We start from the raw sequence: 16,549 nt of genomic DNA, 5'->3' as shown, positions 1-16,549 counted from the left end.
GGAGTAGGTATGTCCCATGGTAAGAGAGGGAGCGAGAGAGAGAGGAGAAGGTGGCATAAAAAACAACCAGCTTTCATGTGAATTAATGGAGTGAGAATTCACTCATTACCATGAGGACAGCACAAAGCCATTCAGGAGGGATCTGCCTCCATGATCCAAACACCCTACACTGGGCCCACCTCCAATATTGAAGGTCACATTTTAATATAAGATTGAGAGAAGACATACTTCCAAACCATATCAGTACAGAACCAAAACTGCAGCCCAGCCAATGTCTCTCAAATTAAAAACACACAAGCAGGCTACTTTGCTGGCCAAATTCTCAAATGTAGTCTGGTCTAATTAGCCCTAAATGTCTCCATTTGCACTCACCTACCAGTAGTTTTGTCATATCCATAAAATACTCCTCAGAAGAAAATAGTAATTGAATAAAATTTATGTATTTAAAAAGATTTATTATAAACATCAGCATTTTCTCATGATTAAAAGTGGAGACTATGGAAATGTCCCATTAGAGTTAGTATCCCAGCTCTGCCACATTTGAGCTCTGTGCCTCAGTTTCCTCTGAGCAGTTTTGAGCTTTGGGCAAGTCATATAACTTTCCCATGCTTTAATGTTCCCATCTGTAAAATAGGCCTATTAACAGGGGGAACCAACTAGTCCATCTGTGGCCACACTTCTAAATAGTTTCAATACAGTTCAAAGGGTTGTTTTAAGAATTTTATGAGTTTTGATATGAAATCTTCTTTGAGCTATGTCTGGCATATTGATAGCAAGCAGCACAATGGCATTACCTATTATTATGTTAGTCTCTTTTCCCCTTTAAAGTGAAAGTCTGTTTGATATCTGAGTATCACACTTGCATAGTGTTATGGTCTGAATGTTTTTGTCCCCTTGAAAACTCATATTGAAACTTAACCCCTAGTACAACAGTGTTAGAAGGTGGGGCCTACTAGAAAGTGTTTAGGTCATGAGGATGGAGCTGTCATGAATGAATTAATGCTGTTATACAAAGGATTCTAGGAACGGATTTTCTCTCTCTTCCGTTCTTTTGTCTCATAAGAATCAGCGTTCCTCCCCTCCAGATTATGCAGGGTTCAAGGCACCATCTTGGAAGTGGAGACCAGGCCCTTATCAGACAGCAAACCTGCCAATGCATTGATCTTGGACTTCTCTGACTCAAGAACTACGAGAAATCATTTCTATTCTTTATAAATTACCCAGTGTGTGGCATTCTGTTATAGCAACACCAAACAAATTAAGACGCAGAGTTCAGTTATTCTGAAATCATTTAACCACTTGCCTTTAAAACTTATTTTAGAATATCATTTCTAGTTAAACTTTGGAGCAGGTATATCCACCACACATAACCTATTAGCTAGGGATCTTTTGGCACAGTGATTGTTGTCATATTTTAGAATGTATATAAATTTCCTGGAGAACTTGATAAAATAAAGATCGCTGGGCCCATCCACAGAGTTTCTGATTGAGTAGATATCAGACTTTCCCAGAGAATTTATTTGCATTTTAACAATTTCTAATGTGATACTGATTCTGCTGATCTGGGGACTAGACTTGAGAACCATTGTCTTAGCAAATGACATCCAACGTTTGTTTGGTAAAGAATTTTGAAAATGTAAACAGTAAATTTACTCCTCTGTGTGTGTATATATACATGCATCCACATTCACATTTATAAGTTAATAGATATATAAAATTATTATCATTTACTATGTATTTAAAAAGTAAGACATTAAATAATCATGCAGTACGAATATGTAGGATGTTTAATATTCATGTAACATTTCTAAATTGCCATCATTGGCATGTTTTAAAAAATATTTTATTTCATAAACATGGGATTTTTAATTTATTAAAACTACTAATTAGCTCATTCATCGTTGTCTGACAGCTATGTATGTAATCACTGCTCATTTGGGGCAGAAAGCCTTCCTGGATGACCTCCTTCATGCCCATTCCTGGCCCCTGCTCACCTTGGTAAAGGTCTGGGAAAAAAATACAATAATGAATAAACAGAAAACTTTTCTGGCTTCCAGGCACATGATTCTGTATGTATATGAGATTTTGCGATTTTCTTTTAATGAACAGTATTTTCTTTTAACAAAGTATAATTAGAAAGAATATAAAGCTATGTAATGTGGAATTTTTAATAACTATTAGTGACATAGTAATAGTAAATAATGTAAGGAAAAGGAGGGCCAATCAAAACACTAATGAGCGAGCTTGTATTTTGTAACTGAGTTTTTCTTACATATAGATGTGCATAAGTTAAAATGCAAGATAACATGTGAAAGATTTATTTGAACTTCCCTCTGTGGTAAAACTGGCCATGAAGTACTCATATCCAAGGACATAATGCTCCAATTTTACCATAGATGGTGATTTTTTTGTGCCCAGTATTTAGTCTTTTTTTTTTTTTTTTTGAGATGGAGTTTCGCTCTTGTTGCCCAGACTGAAGTGCAATGGCGTGATCTTGGCCCACCCCAACCTCCACCTCCCGGGTTCAACCGATTCTCCTGCCTCAGCCTCCCGAGTAGCTGGGATTGCAGGCATGCGCCACCATGTCTGGCTAATTTTGTATTTTCAGTAGAGACAAGGTTTCTTCATGTTGGTCAGGCTAGTCTCTAACTCCCCACCTCAGGTGATCCACCCGCCCTGGCCTCCCAAAGTGCTGGGATGACAGGTGTGAGCCACTGCGCCCAGCTATTATTTCTGTTATAAATGTGAGAGGGAACTGGCATTTGAACTTTGAAAAACTGGGTGATTCAAGCTATTGCCTGATTTAAACCCACCTGATTTTATTACATTTTCTTATCTTACTGAAAATATGGGGGTGTTTTATTGAAGCAATTACATTCTTAAGAGAAGGAATTTATTCTTTTCACTGTTAATGTATACAATGTCTCAGAACATAAAATAATCTAGGTGTTTCCATGTGGCCAGACTGTAAAACAATATGTTCCAGGATTCTGCCAAGTGATCAGTGTTCCCACATCTCCCATATAGGATTCTGCCAAGTGATCAGACAGTGTTCCCACATCTCCCATTCAAGATCACAGGATATCAGCTTTAAAGAAACAGAACTGTGAAGCCCAATTAATCTAAAAGGTGGTCCATTTTTGTGAGTTTCTTGGTTTCTGGCACTGTTTTGTTTTATTGTACAGGTCACAAAGCTCATGTGAAGTCTGTAACTGATCCAGCTTTCCCAATTGAAAAAATAAGTACCCAGTTCACCTCCTTGCCTCTAAATGGCATTTTGAAAATTATTAATCAAACTACTCTTCTAATAATAGATTGATTTAATCCATCTGTAGCAAAAGTAAGTGCTGGATAATTAAATTCAGTTGTACTATCAACCATAAGAAATAAGTAAATCATTGTTGCTTCTGAAATCCAAATATAACAAGGATTTGATTTCAGGCACCTGAACTTTGTAGCTCAGTCAATTTGAACAAAAACATTAATGAAGGTTATCTAAGCTTTGGTTTTCTTACCTCTAAAATTAGGATAATAACTTCTTCATTTTAAAGTTTTTATTAGGATAAAGTATGCATATTCTACCGTTATTATTATTTTTATTATTAATGCACCATTAATTTTCAATTCTACTTAGATGACATTATGCTGCAAACCATTTTTTATTAATTTCATATGAGGTAGGTAGTAATCTAACTGGTGATTAATTTTTTAAAAGAATGATTGTCTATTCATCCTTGGTATTGGATATATCTAATCTAGCATTTTCCTTCTGAGGAATTAAGTGCTTTCTTCAACTACTGGTGTATGTTTGTGACGTAATTTCAGGTCTTGATATGTAATGAAAAGTATGTATTTGCTTGTATATCTACTTACTTAACAACAGACACATACTTCAGTTTTGTTTTCCAATTTTATATTTCCAAATTTTAGTTTTATTTTGTCTAAACTTGTAAACTTATAATTTTAATTCAGAGTAATATCCATACATCAAAATATGATCACTTCCTTTAGATTCAAATAAGAGTGAGAATATATGCACTACCAGGGAATTTTATTACCAGAAGAAACCCTGCAGTATAATTTATAAATACAAAAACTGAGGTTTTAATGTTACTAAAGTTAATGTTAAAGCTCATCATTATATTAGTATTACTCCTTAAAGATTCTGGGTTTTGAGGTGTCTATATTACCTCATGATTCTGGTAAAAACAGAGAACATTGAATCAGTGACTGAAAAAAGGGGAAATTCAATTCCGGGTGAAGAAGCTTTTGAGGCGCTATTTCTCTTTCAAAAATCTGAATATATTAGAGGTTGGAGTGAGACACTACTGTTTCCATATTTTGTTTCATCACTTTTATGTCAGTGTTCTGTAACCTGTTGTGTCCGGAATTGGTGGGTTCTTGGTCTCACTGACTTCAAGAATGAAGACGCAGACCCTCGCAGTGAGTGTTACAGTTCTTGAAGGCGGTGTGTCTGGAGTTTCTTCCTTCTGATGTTCAGATATGTTCAGAGTTTCTCCCTTCTGATCAGTTCCCGGTGTCACTGGCTCAGGAGTGAAGCTGCAGACCTTCGCAATGTTACAACTCTTATGGCAGGGCATCTGGAGCTGTTCCTTCCTCCCAGTGGGTTCGTGGTCTCACTGGCTTCAGGAGTGAAGCTGGAAACCTTCGTGATGACTGTTAACAGCTCATAAAGGCAGTGTGGACCCAAAGCATGAACAGCAGCAAGATTTATTGCAAACAGCGAAACAAAGCTTTCACAACTTGGAACATGGACCAACCGGTTACCACTGCTAGCTCCCGCAGCCTGCTTTTATTGTCTTATCTGGCCCCACCCACACCCTCCTGATTGGTCCATTTTACAGAGAGCCTATTGGTCTGTTTTACAGAGAGCTGATTGGTCCATTTTGACAGGGTGCTGATTGGTGCCTTTACAATCCCTGAGCTAGACACAAAAGTTCACCACGTCTCCACCGGATTAGCTAGATATAGAGTGCTAATTTGGTGTATTTACAAACCCTGAGCTAGACACAGAGTGTTGATTGGTGCATTTACAAACCTTGAGCTAGATACAGAGTGCTGATTGGTGTATTTACAATCCATTAGCTAGACATAAAGGTTCTCCAAGTCCCCACTAGACTCAGGAGCCCAGCTGGCTTCACCCAGTGGATCCTGCAGGGGGCTGCAGGTGGAGCTGCCTGCCAGTCCGGCGCCTTGCGCCTGCACTCCCCAGTCCTTGAGCGGTTAATGGGACCGGGTGCCCTGGAGCAGAGGGTTGCGCTCAGGGAGGCTGGGCTGCACAGGAGCCCACAGCGAAGCCGGGAGGCTCAGGCATGGCGGGCTGCAGGTCCCCAGCCCTGCCCTGCGGGGAGGCAGCTAAGGCCCCGCGAGAAATCGAGCGCAGCGCCGGTGGGCCAGCACTGCTGGGGGACCCAGTGCACCCTCCACGCCTGCTGGGCCGGGTGCTAAGCCCCTCACTGCGCGGGGCCGGCAGGGCCGGCAGGGCCGGCCAGCTGCTCCGAGTGCCGGCTGCGGAGCCCACGCCCACCCAGAACTTGCGCTGGCCCGCAAGCGCCGCGCGCAGCCCCGATTGCCGCCGGTGCCTCTCCCTCCACACCTCCCTGCAAGCGGAAGGAGCCGGCTCTGGCCTCGGCCAGCCCAGAAAGGGACTCCCACAGTGCAGCAGTGGGCTGAAAGGCTCCTCAAGCTTGGCCAGAGTGGGCACGGAGGCTGAAGAGTTGCCGAGAGCGAGCAAGGGCTGCCAGAACGCTGTCACTTCTCACTATGATCTAGGTTAGTGGGTTCAAGAGGGCCCAGTTCTGGGAGGCCAATTTGCTCCTTACTGGCCCGGATAAAGAGGAGGTTTTCAACATGCTAATCTGGCTGAGGGCTTATGAGACTATTTGCTTGTGACACATTTAGCCTCTCTTGTCTTCTCCATGGGGAGGTTACACAATTTATTTTGGACAGGCCAAGCTCATCTTTCATAAAGTGGCAGCCTTTATCCTCTATTGTTTCCACTGATTAATGCCAGTAGGTTCTTATCTGTCTTGACCAGCTGCTGCTGTGAGGTGCTAAACCTGTGCCCTTATTCACAGGAAATGCATCCCCGCCCCCACCACCACCCTGAGATTCACTGACATCATGGTCAGTGGAAGAAGTAACTTCATGCCCATGTACCTTCACGAGAGTCCAAATCCCTTCACTTTGTTCAGAGGGGATTACAAACACCCAAGGCTGTTGTGTTGTCCATAGCTAAGCTTGGCAAATGGGCCCACACAAGAGAGTCACTTACCATAGTATCCTTACCATTCTACTTCTAGATCCTGTAATTGAAATGTATCCAGGTTGTTTTATCTCTCATACATTGTGAATACTTTTCCTTCCTGTTCTGAGATACCAAAGAGATACTTTTCCTCTTACTCAAACCCTACTACAAAACATAATGTTCTAATTTACATTCCACTTAGGCTTTCTCTCTTTCTGTATGACTGAGAAGGTCTCTCAATAACAGTGTGCTCTTGCACAAAGTGCAAAGTAATGAAACTAGTACAACAGAGGACAACGTATAATGCTCTGAAACCATTTTATGCACCATCATGTAATTATTCTTCCATTTTATTGTTTAACATGTAGTGGTAAAGCCTTAGGTATCAGAAACTTCATGTGGAACTGGCCGCACTTGATCAATTATTGGAATATAGGAGGTGTGACATACTGCTTTGAGGTGTGAACACTGCTTTGAGGTGGCACACTGCTTGCAGGAGGCGTGACCACTGCTTTGAGTCTTTTTGCCATTCCAATACCATGGGAGAATTACAAGCTTTATATCCTGGTATGTGTACAATTATTCATAGAACCAGTTAGCTTCAAAGTTCTAAATGGAATGTCTATTGTTGTGGTTGCTTGTATCTGCCCATCTTAGATTCTTCCTAGCAATAATTTTGAGAGACTCTGGATTGTGGGCCGAATGGAGAATGAAGCCTTTTCAAATTCATCTCCCAGGTAGCCAATGACATGTAGTTTCCAGAGACTAACGTGCTTCAAATGTTGGTCTCTATAACTACTACATACTCCCTTTTGTTTATGCTTATGATCCTATTCACGAACTACCTAATGGGGACCTTAAACTCATATTAGGTATCTTAAACAGTGTGAACTGCTGTAACAAATACCATAGACTGGGTGACTTATAATAACAGAAACTGGTTTCTCTACTTCCGGAGGCTGAGAAGCCCAAAATTAAACAGATTTGGTGTCTGATGAGGGTTCACTTCCTCACAGATGACCAACTTCTTACTGTAACCTCACAGGGCAGAAGCAGGGAGGGATCTTTCTGGGGTCTATTTCTATAAGGGCATTGCTCCTAATTCTGAGAACTCCTCCCTTGTGGCCTAATCGTCTTCCAAAAGCCCTACTTCCTAAAACCACTGGGAGTTAGGACTTTAACATATTAATTTCAGAAAGATATATTCAGTCCATTGAACTGGGAAACTGTAGTATTCAGAATTTATTACTTTGCTGATGCTTCATTGTTGCCCATATAATATAAAAGAATATTGTGATGTATTTTTAGAGACACTGCCTAGGATTCCAGGTTTGGGACAAATCTCTGAGCTTCCACTCAGTACAAAGTATCCAAAAATAGGAAGAAGACATTTATGTTCTTCTCTAGAGAGAAGGAAAATGAATGCCATAGTTGGAGTGCAACAAAGCCTCCAACTTCATCTTATATCTAACTTGAAAATCACCATGTATATGAAATATGCCTGACCCTGAATGAACCTCTTCTCTCCTACTCTAATTGATACTCCTCTTTCCCAGTCCATTATTTATGTCAACTATTCCTGCCATTCCTCTTCTTTAGGATACCTGGATTCACTTTATAGCTCTTCCATGTATAAATCTAATGGATAACACAACATCTCTGAGGCTCATATTTTGATCCATAAAACTGGGATCAGAGTTGACCTACAAATGATCTGCAGGTTTCTACAGTGAACCCACTAGGAAACATTTCTAGAGATAAGAGTGTTTCATAAGTATGAGACCTCATGATGGAAAGTCTGAATTTTCTTTCAAAATTAAGAAACCTATATATTTGGGTGAAGCATAATGCAAAATGCATATTCCTTCTAAGACTTCAGGAGAACTTTCCAACTAATATAATTGTGTGATTACTATTCTTTGAAGATCTGTGATTTAGAAAGTATTTAAACCATGAGTGTTTAAAAACAGTGTTTGTATTTTAGGTTCACTGACAGCAATATATTACTTTATCAAATTAAATAGACTTATGAATAATACAACAATGTAACATTGAGATTCTTTGACAAAACAGCTGGAAGACCACCAGTTTGTCTGTCATAATTATACATTTTGTCTGGTGACATGTATGTTTAAAAATCAGTATAGTTATTCTTATTAGCAAGTATTAAAACATATATACATATATGCACTATATATGCACATATGTAGACAATACGAAAAACGGTAATATACTTAATAAAACGTAAAAATTAATAAATACATACATATTTGGGATTTTTAAATTAAGTACATTGCCATTCATGTATATGAAATATTTATGTACTTACCAATATACATAGATGTGACATAGTTCTTATTTGTTTTAATTTCAAATAATAGTCTCTGTCTATATACAATTTCATATGCACAAAAAAATTCAGAGTAAGGGCTCCAAAAATCTGTGCCTAAAAGAAAGCAGTCAGAACCCAGGTAAAAATGGTCAAAATCAAAATTTTAGAACTCTGAACATTAACCAATGACCTCAAACAATCTAAAGGTCATCTTAAAAAATGTGAAACTATCATAGAACAGTGAGCTGCGGAATTTCAACTTGTTCTATTTCCATCCTCCAATCCCCAGATTCACAGAAGATTTGCAAACCAACAGCTCTGTAGTCACAGTAGCCATGATGTAATCAACAGAAAAATTCCACCTAAAGATGTGTATGTCATATTCCCCAAAACCATAAACATATTATCTTACACATTATTATATATGTCAACATAATGTCTACGGAATGAATCCAGTGACATATACTTTAGAGACACAATGTTCTCAAAGTTTTTACGCTTGCAAAAAAAAAAATGCCACCTTGGGCTGAAAGAGAAAAACAGAAAGAAGAAATCAAAGAAATTCGCTGGACTCCTGAAATTCTATAAACAGAATATTGCCTAATAAAATTACTCAGCTGAAAACACATCCTTACCTTTTTTTTTTTCAACTTTCATTTTAGGTTCAGGGGGTACATGTGCATGTTTATTACATGGGTAAATTTTATGTTGTTGGAGTTTGGTATGATTTTGTCACTCAGGTAGTGAGTATATTGCCTGATAGGTAGTTTTTCAACTCTCACCCTCCTGCAAGCCTCCCTCTTCAAGTAGGCTCTGGTGTTTGTTGTTCCTACCTTTGTGACCATGTACACTCAGTGGTTAGCTCTCACTTACATGTAAGAACACACTGTATTTAACTGTGTGTTCCTGCATTAATTCGCTTATGATAATGGCCTCCAGCTCCATCCATGTTACTGCAAAGGACATGATTTTATTCTTTTTTTATGTTTGTAAAGTACTCCATGGTATGTATGCACAACATCTCCTTTCTCCAGTCCATCATCGATGGGCATCTAGGTTGAGTCCATGTCTTTGTTCTTGTGACTAGTGCTGTGATGAACATAGGCAGGCATGAGTCTTCATGATAGAATAATTTACATTCCTTTGGGTATATAACCAGTAATAGGATTGTTGGGTCGAATGGTTTTAAGTTCTGTTTTAACTTCTTTGAGAAATATCCAACTGCTTTCCACAGTGGCTGAACTAATTTACATTCCCATTACCAGTGAGCACAGGAACCTCACCAGCATCCATTATTTTTTGACTTTTTAATAATAGCCATCATGACTGATGTGAGAAGGTATCTCATTGCAGTTTTAATTTGCATTTCTCCTTTGCTCACTTTTTGATGGGGTTGTTTGTTTTTTTCTTTTAAATTTGTTTAAGTTCTTTGTAGATTCTGGATATTAGCCCTTTGTCAGATGGGTAAATTGCAAAAATTTTCTCCCATTCTGTAGGTTGCCTGCTCACTCTGATGGTAGTTTCTTTTGCCATGCAGAAGCTCTTCAGTTTAATTAGATCCGATTTGTCTATTTTGGCTTTTGTTGTCATTGTTTTTGGTGTTTTAGTCATGAAGTCCTTGCTCATGCCTATGTCCTGAATGGTATTGCCTAGGTTTTCTTCTAGGGTTTTTATGGTTTAGGTCTAAAATTTAAGTCATTAATCCACCTTGAATTAATTTTTGTATAAGGTGTAAGGAAGGGATCCAGCTTCTGCTTTCTACATATGGCTAGCCAGTTTTCCAAGCACCATTTATTAAATAGGAAATCCTTTCTTCATTTTTTGTTTTTGTCGGGTTTGTCAAAGATCAGATGGTGGTAGATGTGTGGTGTTATTTCTGAAGCCTCTGTTCTGTTCCGGTCTATATATCTGTTTTTGTACCAGTACCATGCTGTTTTGGTTACTGTGACCTTGTAGTATAGTTTGAAGTCAGGTAGTGTGATGCCTCAGCTTTGTTCTTTTTGCTTAGGATTGTCTTCACAATGCAGTCTCCTTTTTTGGTTCCATATGAACTTTAAAGTAGTTTTTTCCAACTCTGTGAAGAAAGTCATTGGTAGCTTCATGGGAATGGCATTGAATCTATAAATTACCTTGGGCAGTATGGCCATTTTCACAATACTGATTCTTCCTATCCTTGAGCACGGAATGTTCTTCCATTTGTTTGTGTCCTCTCTTATTTCCTTGAGCAGTGGTTTGTAGTTCTCCTTGAAGAGGTCCTTCACATCCTTTGTAAGTTGGATTCCCAGGTATTTTAATTCTCTTTGTAGCAATTGTGAATGGGAGTTCACTGATGACTTGGCTCTCTGTTTGTCTGTTATTGGTGTATAGGAATGCTTGTGATTTTTGCACATTGATTTTGTATCCTGAGACTTTGCTGAAGTTGCTTATCAGCTTAAGGAGATTTTAGGCTGAGATGATGGGGTTTTCCAAATATACAATCATGTCATCTGCAAACAGGGATAATTTGACTTCCTATTTTCCTAATTGAATACCCTTTATTTCTTTCTGTTGCCTGATTGCTCTGGCCAGAACTTCCAACACTATGTTGAATAGGAGTGGTGAGAGAGGGCATCCTTGTCTTGTGCCAGTTTTCAAAGGGAATGCTCCCAGTTTTTGCCCATTCAGTATGATATTGGCTGTGGGTTTGTTATAAATAGCTCTTATTATTTTGTGATATGTTCCATCAATACCTAGTTTATTGAAAGTTTTTAATATGAGGAGCTGTTGAATTTTTTGAAGGCCTTTTCTGCATCTATTGAGATAATCATGTGTTTTTTGTCATTGGTTCTGTTTATGTGATGGATTACATTTATTGATTTGCATATGTTGAACCAGCCTTGCATCCCAGGTATGAAGCTGACTTGATCATGGCGAATAAGCTTTTTGATGTGCTGCTGGATTCAGTTTGTGAGTATTTTATTGAGGATTTTCACATCAATGATCATCAGGGATTTTGGTCTACAATTTTCTTTTTTTGTTGTGTCTCTGCCAGGCTTTGGTATCAGGATGATGCTGGCCTTATAAAATGAGTTAGGGAGGATTCCATCTTTTTCTATTGATTGGAATAGTTTCAGAAGGAATAGTACCATCTCCTCTTTGGACCTCTGGTAGAATTCGGCTGCGAATCCATCTGGTCCTGGACTTTTTTTAGTTGGTAGGCTATTAATTATTGCCTCAATTTCAGAGCCTGTTATTGGTCTATTCAGAGATTCAACTTCTTCCTGGTTTAGTCTTGGGAGGGTGTATGTGTCCAGGAATTTATCCATTTCTTGTAGATTTTCTAGTTTATTTGCACAGAGGTGTTTATAGTTTTCTCTGGTGGTAGTTTGTATTTCTGTGGGGTCGGTGGTGATATCCCCTTTATAATTTTTTTATTGCATCTGTTTGATTCTTCTCTCTTTTCTTCTTTATTAGTCTTGCTAGTGGTCTATCAGTTTTGTTGATCTTTTCAAAAAGCCAGCTCCTGGATTCATTGATTTTTTTGAAGGTTTTTTTGTGTCTCTATTTCCTTCATTTCTGCTCTGATCTTAGTTATTTCTTGCCTTCTGCTAGCTTTTGAATGTGTTTACTCTTGCTTCTCTAGTTCTTTTCATTGTGATGCTAGGGTGTTAATTTTAGATCTTTCCTGCTTTCTCTTGTGGGCATTTAGTGCTATAAATTTCCCTCTACAAACTGCATTCAATGTGTCCCAGAGATTCTAGTATGTTGTGTCTTTGTTCTCGTTGGTTTCAAAGAAATTTTTATTTTTGCCTTCATTTCGTTATTTACCCAGTAGTCATTCAGGAGCAGGTTGTTCAGTTTCCATATAGTTGTGTGGTTTTGAGTGAGTTTCTTAATCCTGAGTTCTAATTTGATTGTAATGTGGTCTGAGAGACAGTTGGTTTTTATTTTTCTTCTTTTACATTTTATGAGGAGTGCTTTACTTCCAATTATCTGGTCAATTTTAGAATAAGTGCAGTGTGGTGCTGAGAAGAATGTATATTCTGTTGACTTGGGATGGAGAGTTCTGTAGATGTCTATTAGATCTGCTTGGTGCAAAGCTGAGTTCAAGTCCTGGATATCCTTGTTAACATTCTGTCTCGTTGATCTATCTAATATTGATAGTGGAGTGTTGAAGTCTCCCATTATTATTGTGTGGGAGTCTAAGTCTCTTTGTAGGTCTCTAAGGACTTGCTTTATGAATGCTCCTGTATTGGGTGCATATATATTTAGGATAGTTAGCTCTTCTTGTTGAATTGATCCCTTTACCATTATGTAATGGCCTTCTTTGTCTGTTTTGATCTTTGTTGGTTTAAAGTCTGTTTTACCAGAGAGTAGGATTGCAACCCCTGCTGTGTTTTGCTTTCCATTTGCTTGGTAGATCTTCCTCCATCCCTTTATTTTGAGCCTATGTGTGTCTCTGCAAGTGAGATGGGTCTCCTGACACAGCACACTGATGGGTCTTGACTCTTTATCCAATTTGCCAGTCTGTGTCTTTTAATTGGGGCATTTAGTCCATTTACATTTAAGGTTATTGTTATGTGTGAATTTGATCCTGTCATGATAATGTTAGCTGGTTATTTTGCCCATTAATTGATGAAGTTTCTTCCTAGCATTGATGGTCTTTACAATTTGGCATGTTTTTGCAGTGCCTGGTACTGGTTGTTCCTTTCCATATTTAGTGCTTCCTTCAGAATTTCTTGTAAGGCAGGCCTGGTGGTGACAAAATCTCTCAACATTTGCTTGTCTGTAAAGGATTTTATTTCTCCTTTACTTATGAAGCTAAGTTTGGCTGGATATGAAATTCTGGGTTGAAAATTCTTTTCTTTAAGAATGTTGAATATTGGCCCCCACTCTCTTCTGGCTTGTAGAGTTTCTGCCGAGAGATCCGCTGTTAGTCTGATCGGCTTTCCTTTGTGGGTAACCCGACCTTTCTTTCTGACTGCCCTTAACATTTTTTCCTTCATTTCAACCTTGGTGAATCTGACAATTATGTGTCTTGAGATGCTCCTCTTGAGGAGTATCTTTGTGGTGTTCTCTATATTTCCTGAATTTGAATGTTGGCCTGCCTTGCTAGGTTGGGGAAGTTCTCCTGGATAATATCCTGAAGAGTGTTTTCTAACTTGGTTGCATTCTCCTCGTCACTTTCAAGTACACCAATCAGATGTAGATTTGTTCTTTTCACATAGTCCCATATTTCTTGGAGGCTTTGTTAGTTTCTTTTTACTCTTTTTTCTCTAAACTTGTATTCTCACTTTATTTCATTAATTTGATCTTCAATCACCAATACCCTTTCTTCCACTTGATCGAATCAGCTACTGAAGCTTGTGAATGTGTCACGAAGTTCTCGTGCCATGGTTTTCACCTCCATCTTTTCATTTAGGGTTTTCTCTACACTGTTTATTCTAGTTAGCCATTCGTCTAACCTTTTTTCAAGGTTTTTATTAGCTTCCTTGCGATAGGTTAGAACATGCTCCTTTAGCTCAGAGAAGTTTGTTATTACTGACTTTCTGAAGCCTATTTCTGTCATCTCATCAAAGTCATTCTCCATCCAGCTTTGTTCCATTGCTGGCAAGGAGTTGCGATCCTTTGGAGGAGAAGAGGTGCTCTGGTTTTTAGAATTTTCTGCTCTGGTTTCTCCCCATCTTTGCGTTGGTCTTTGATGTTGGTGACCTACAGATGGGGTTTGGGTGTAGATGTCCTTTTTGTTGATGTTGATGCTATTCCTTTCTGTTTGTTAGTTTTCCTTCTAACAGTCAGGTCCCTCAGCTGCAGATCTGTTGGAGTTTGCTGGAGGTCCACTCCAGACCCTGTTTGCCTGGGTATTACCAGTGGAGGCTGCAGAACAGTAAATATTGCAGAACAGCAAATATTGCTGCCTGATCCTTCCTCTGGAAGCTTCGTCCTAGAGGGGCACCTTCCTGTATGAAGTGTGTGTCAGCCGCTACTGGGAGGTGTCTCCCAGTTAGGCTACACGAGGATCAGAGACTCACTTGAGGAGGCAGTCTGTCCATTCTCAGAGCTCAAATGCTGTGCTGGGAGAACCACTGCTTTCTTCAGAGCTGTCAGACAGGGTGTTTAAGTCTGCAGAAGTTTCTGCTGTCTTTTATTCAGCTGTGCCCTGCCCACAGAGGTGGAGTCTATAGAGGCTGTAGGCCTTGCTGAGCTGTGGTGGGCTCCGTCCAGTTCAAGCTTCCCAGCCGCTTTGTTTACCTAGTCAAGCCTCAGCAATGGCTGACACCACTCCCCTAGCCAGGCTGCTGCCTCGCAGGTCAATCTCAGACTGCTGCACTAGCAGTGAGCAAGGCTCCATGGGTGCGGGACCTGCTGAGCCAGGCACGGGAGAGAATTTCCTAGTCTGCTGGTTGCTAAGACCATGGGAAAAGTGCAGTATTTGGGCAACAGTGTCCCTTTTTCCAGGTACAGTCTGTCGTGGCTTCCCTTGGCTAGGAAAGGGAAATCCCCCACCCTTTGCACTTCCCAGGTGAGGCAACGCCCTGCCCTGCTTTGGGTCACCCTCTGTGGGCTGCACCCATTGTCCAACCAGTCCCAGTGAGATGAACCAGGTCCCTCAGTTGAAAATGCAGAAATCCCCCATCTTCTGCATCGATCACGCTGAGAGCTGCAGACCAGAGCTGTTCCTATTTGGCCATCTTGGAACAGAACTCCAGGAACACTCTTGTATAAGGTGTCTGGTGACCTCTGTTTTGGGGGGTTCTCACCCAGTTGGGAGGCATGAGATCCGAGACCCACTTATCAAAGTACCCTGGCTATCCCTTGGTCAAACAGGTGTGCTGTTCTTAGGGTAATCCCACTCATCTGGGCTGCCTGAATTTCTCAGAGCTAACGGGGAAAGACTAAGTCAGCTGGTCCATGGAGACCATGACTACCCTTCCCCCTAGGGGCTCAGGCCCGGGAAGACCAGAATTTTGGCCCTAAGCTCCTTGCTGGAGTCGCTGAAGTTTCTGCAGTGAGGCCCCACCCAGTAAGGAGGGATGCATCAAGGTCTGGCCTAAAAAGGCAGTCTGGTCGTGATCTGCCACAGCTGGTGTGCTGTACTATGGGGAGTGCCTTTTGAGTCTCCCCAGGCACCAGCAGGAGAAATACAGTGGGCTGGAGCTGTAGTGATGGCTGCCGCCCTTTCCTCCCAGTAGTTCAGCATCTTAGGCAGCTGGCAGCTGCAGTGAGGGCTGCTGTCCTTTTCCTGGGGAGCTCAGTTGTCTTAGGCAGCAGGCAGCTGCAGTGATGAAGGCTTCCCCTCCCCCTGGGCACTCAGTAGTCCTAGGCAGATGCCAACTGAGTAGCTATTGAGGATCTATGCAGCTCTGTGGTTGGGACCCAAGGCCCTGGTAGCATGGGCTCACGAGTGGGATCTCATGATCCGTGGGTTGCACAGATCCATGGAAAAAGCACAGATCCCCAGGCTGGGTAGCATGATCACTCAGCACCTCCCTTGGCTGGGGAATGGGAGCTCTCCTTGCCCTATGTGGCTCTCAGGTGAGGCGATGCACCACACTGCATTTCCTTGCTCTCTGTGAGTCACATCAACTGCCTAGTCAGTCCTGATAGAACCTGAGGATACCTCAGTTCCCAGTGCAGGATTCACACACTGTCTTGGTTCTTCTTGGTGGGAGCCTTTGATTGCAGCTGCTTCTTGTCAGTCTTCTTGGCCCAGTGCACCCCCCGGCACCCCTGCTATATAACAGTTTTGGGAAATAATTAGTGGTAATTTTTTAACATGACAATTGAGTGAGGCCTTAATAATAGCTGGGGCATAGAAGAAGCTGACCAAAATCTCTTAAAAAGAAAATCTGGGGAATGAGATATTAATAGGGGCTTTTAAAAGTTCTGACATACTCCTGAAAATTTAGAAGGAAATGTGCATGTACAAAACTGTGCACATACCCAGAAAAGACCTGAAAAAGAAATAA

General features: G+C 40.5%; 1 protein-coding gene across 5 annotated transcripts in view; it reads left to right on the top strand.

Moving 5' to 3' along the window:
• Positions 1-5,466: 5,466 nt before the first annotated feature.
• LOC100457304 (phospholipid scramblase 2) overlaps positions 5,467-16,549 on the top strand; it is a 53,409-nt gene continuing 42,326 nt past the window's right edge. Inside the window, exon 1 of one of the 5 annotated variants that reach the window (XM_054552808.1) lies at positions 5,467-5,793. Coding sequence is in view for 2 of the 5 variants with exons in the window: in XM_024244719.3 (XP_024100487.1) it covers positions 6,978-7,005 (28 nt within the window). In the remaining 3 variants the exon portion in view is untranslated. Of the gene's footprint in view, positions 5,794-6,891; positions 7,006-16,549 lie in introns of those variants that run through there. The other 4 variants (XM_063722259.1, XM_024244719.3, XM_054552809.1 and 1 more) reach the window with 4 other exon arrangements.

Source organism: Pongo abelii, chromosome 2 (genome assembly GCF_028885655.2).
Source record: "Pongo abelii isolate AG06213 chromosome 2, NHGRI_mPonAbe1-v2.0_pri, whole genome shotgun sequence".
In the NCBI taxonomy this organism is placed as follows: domain Eukaryota; kingdom Metazoa; phylum Chordata; class Mammalia; order Primates; family Hominidae; genus Pongo; species Pongo abelii.
The sequence above is the reverse complement of the archived record's forward strand: the minus strand, read 5'-3'. Positions and strand labels throughout refer to the sequence as shown.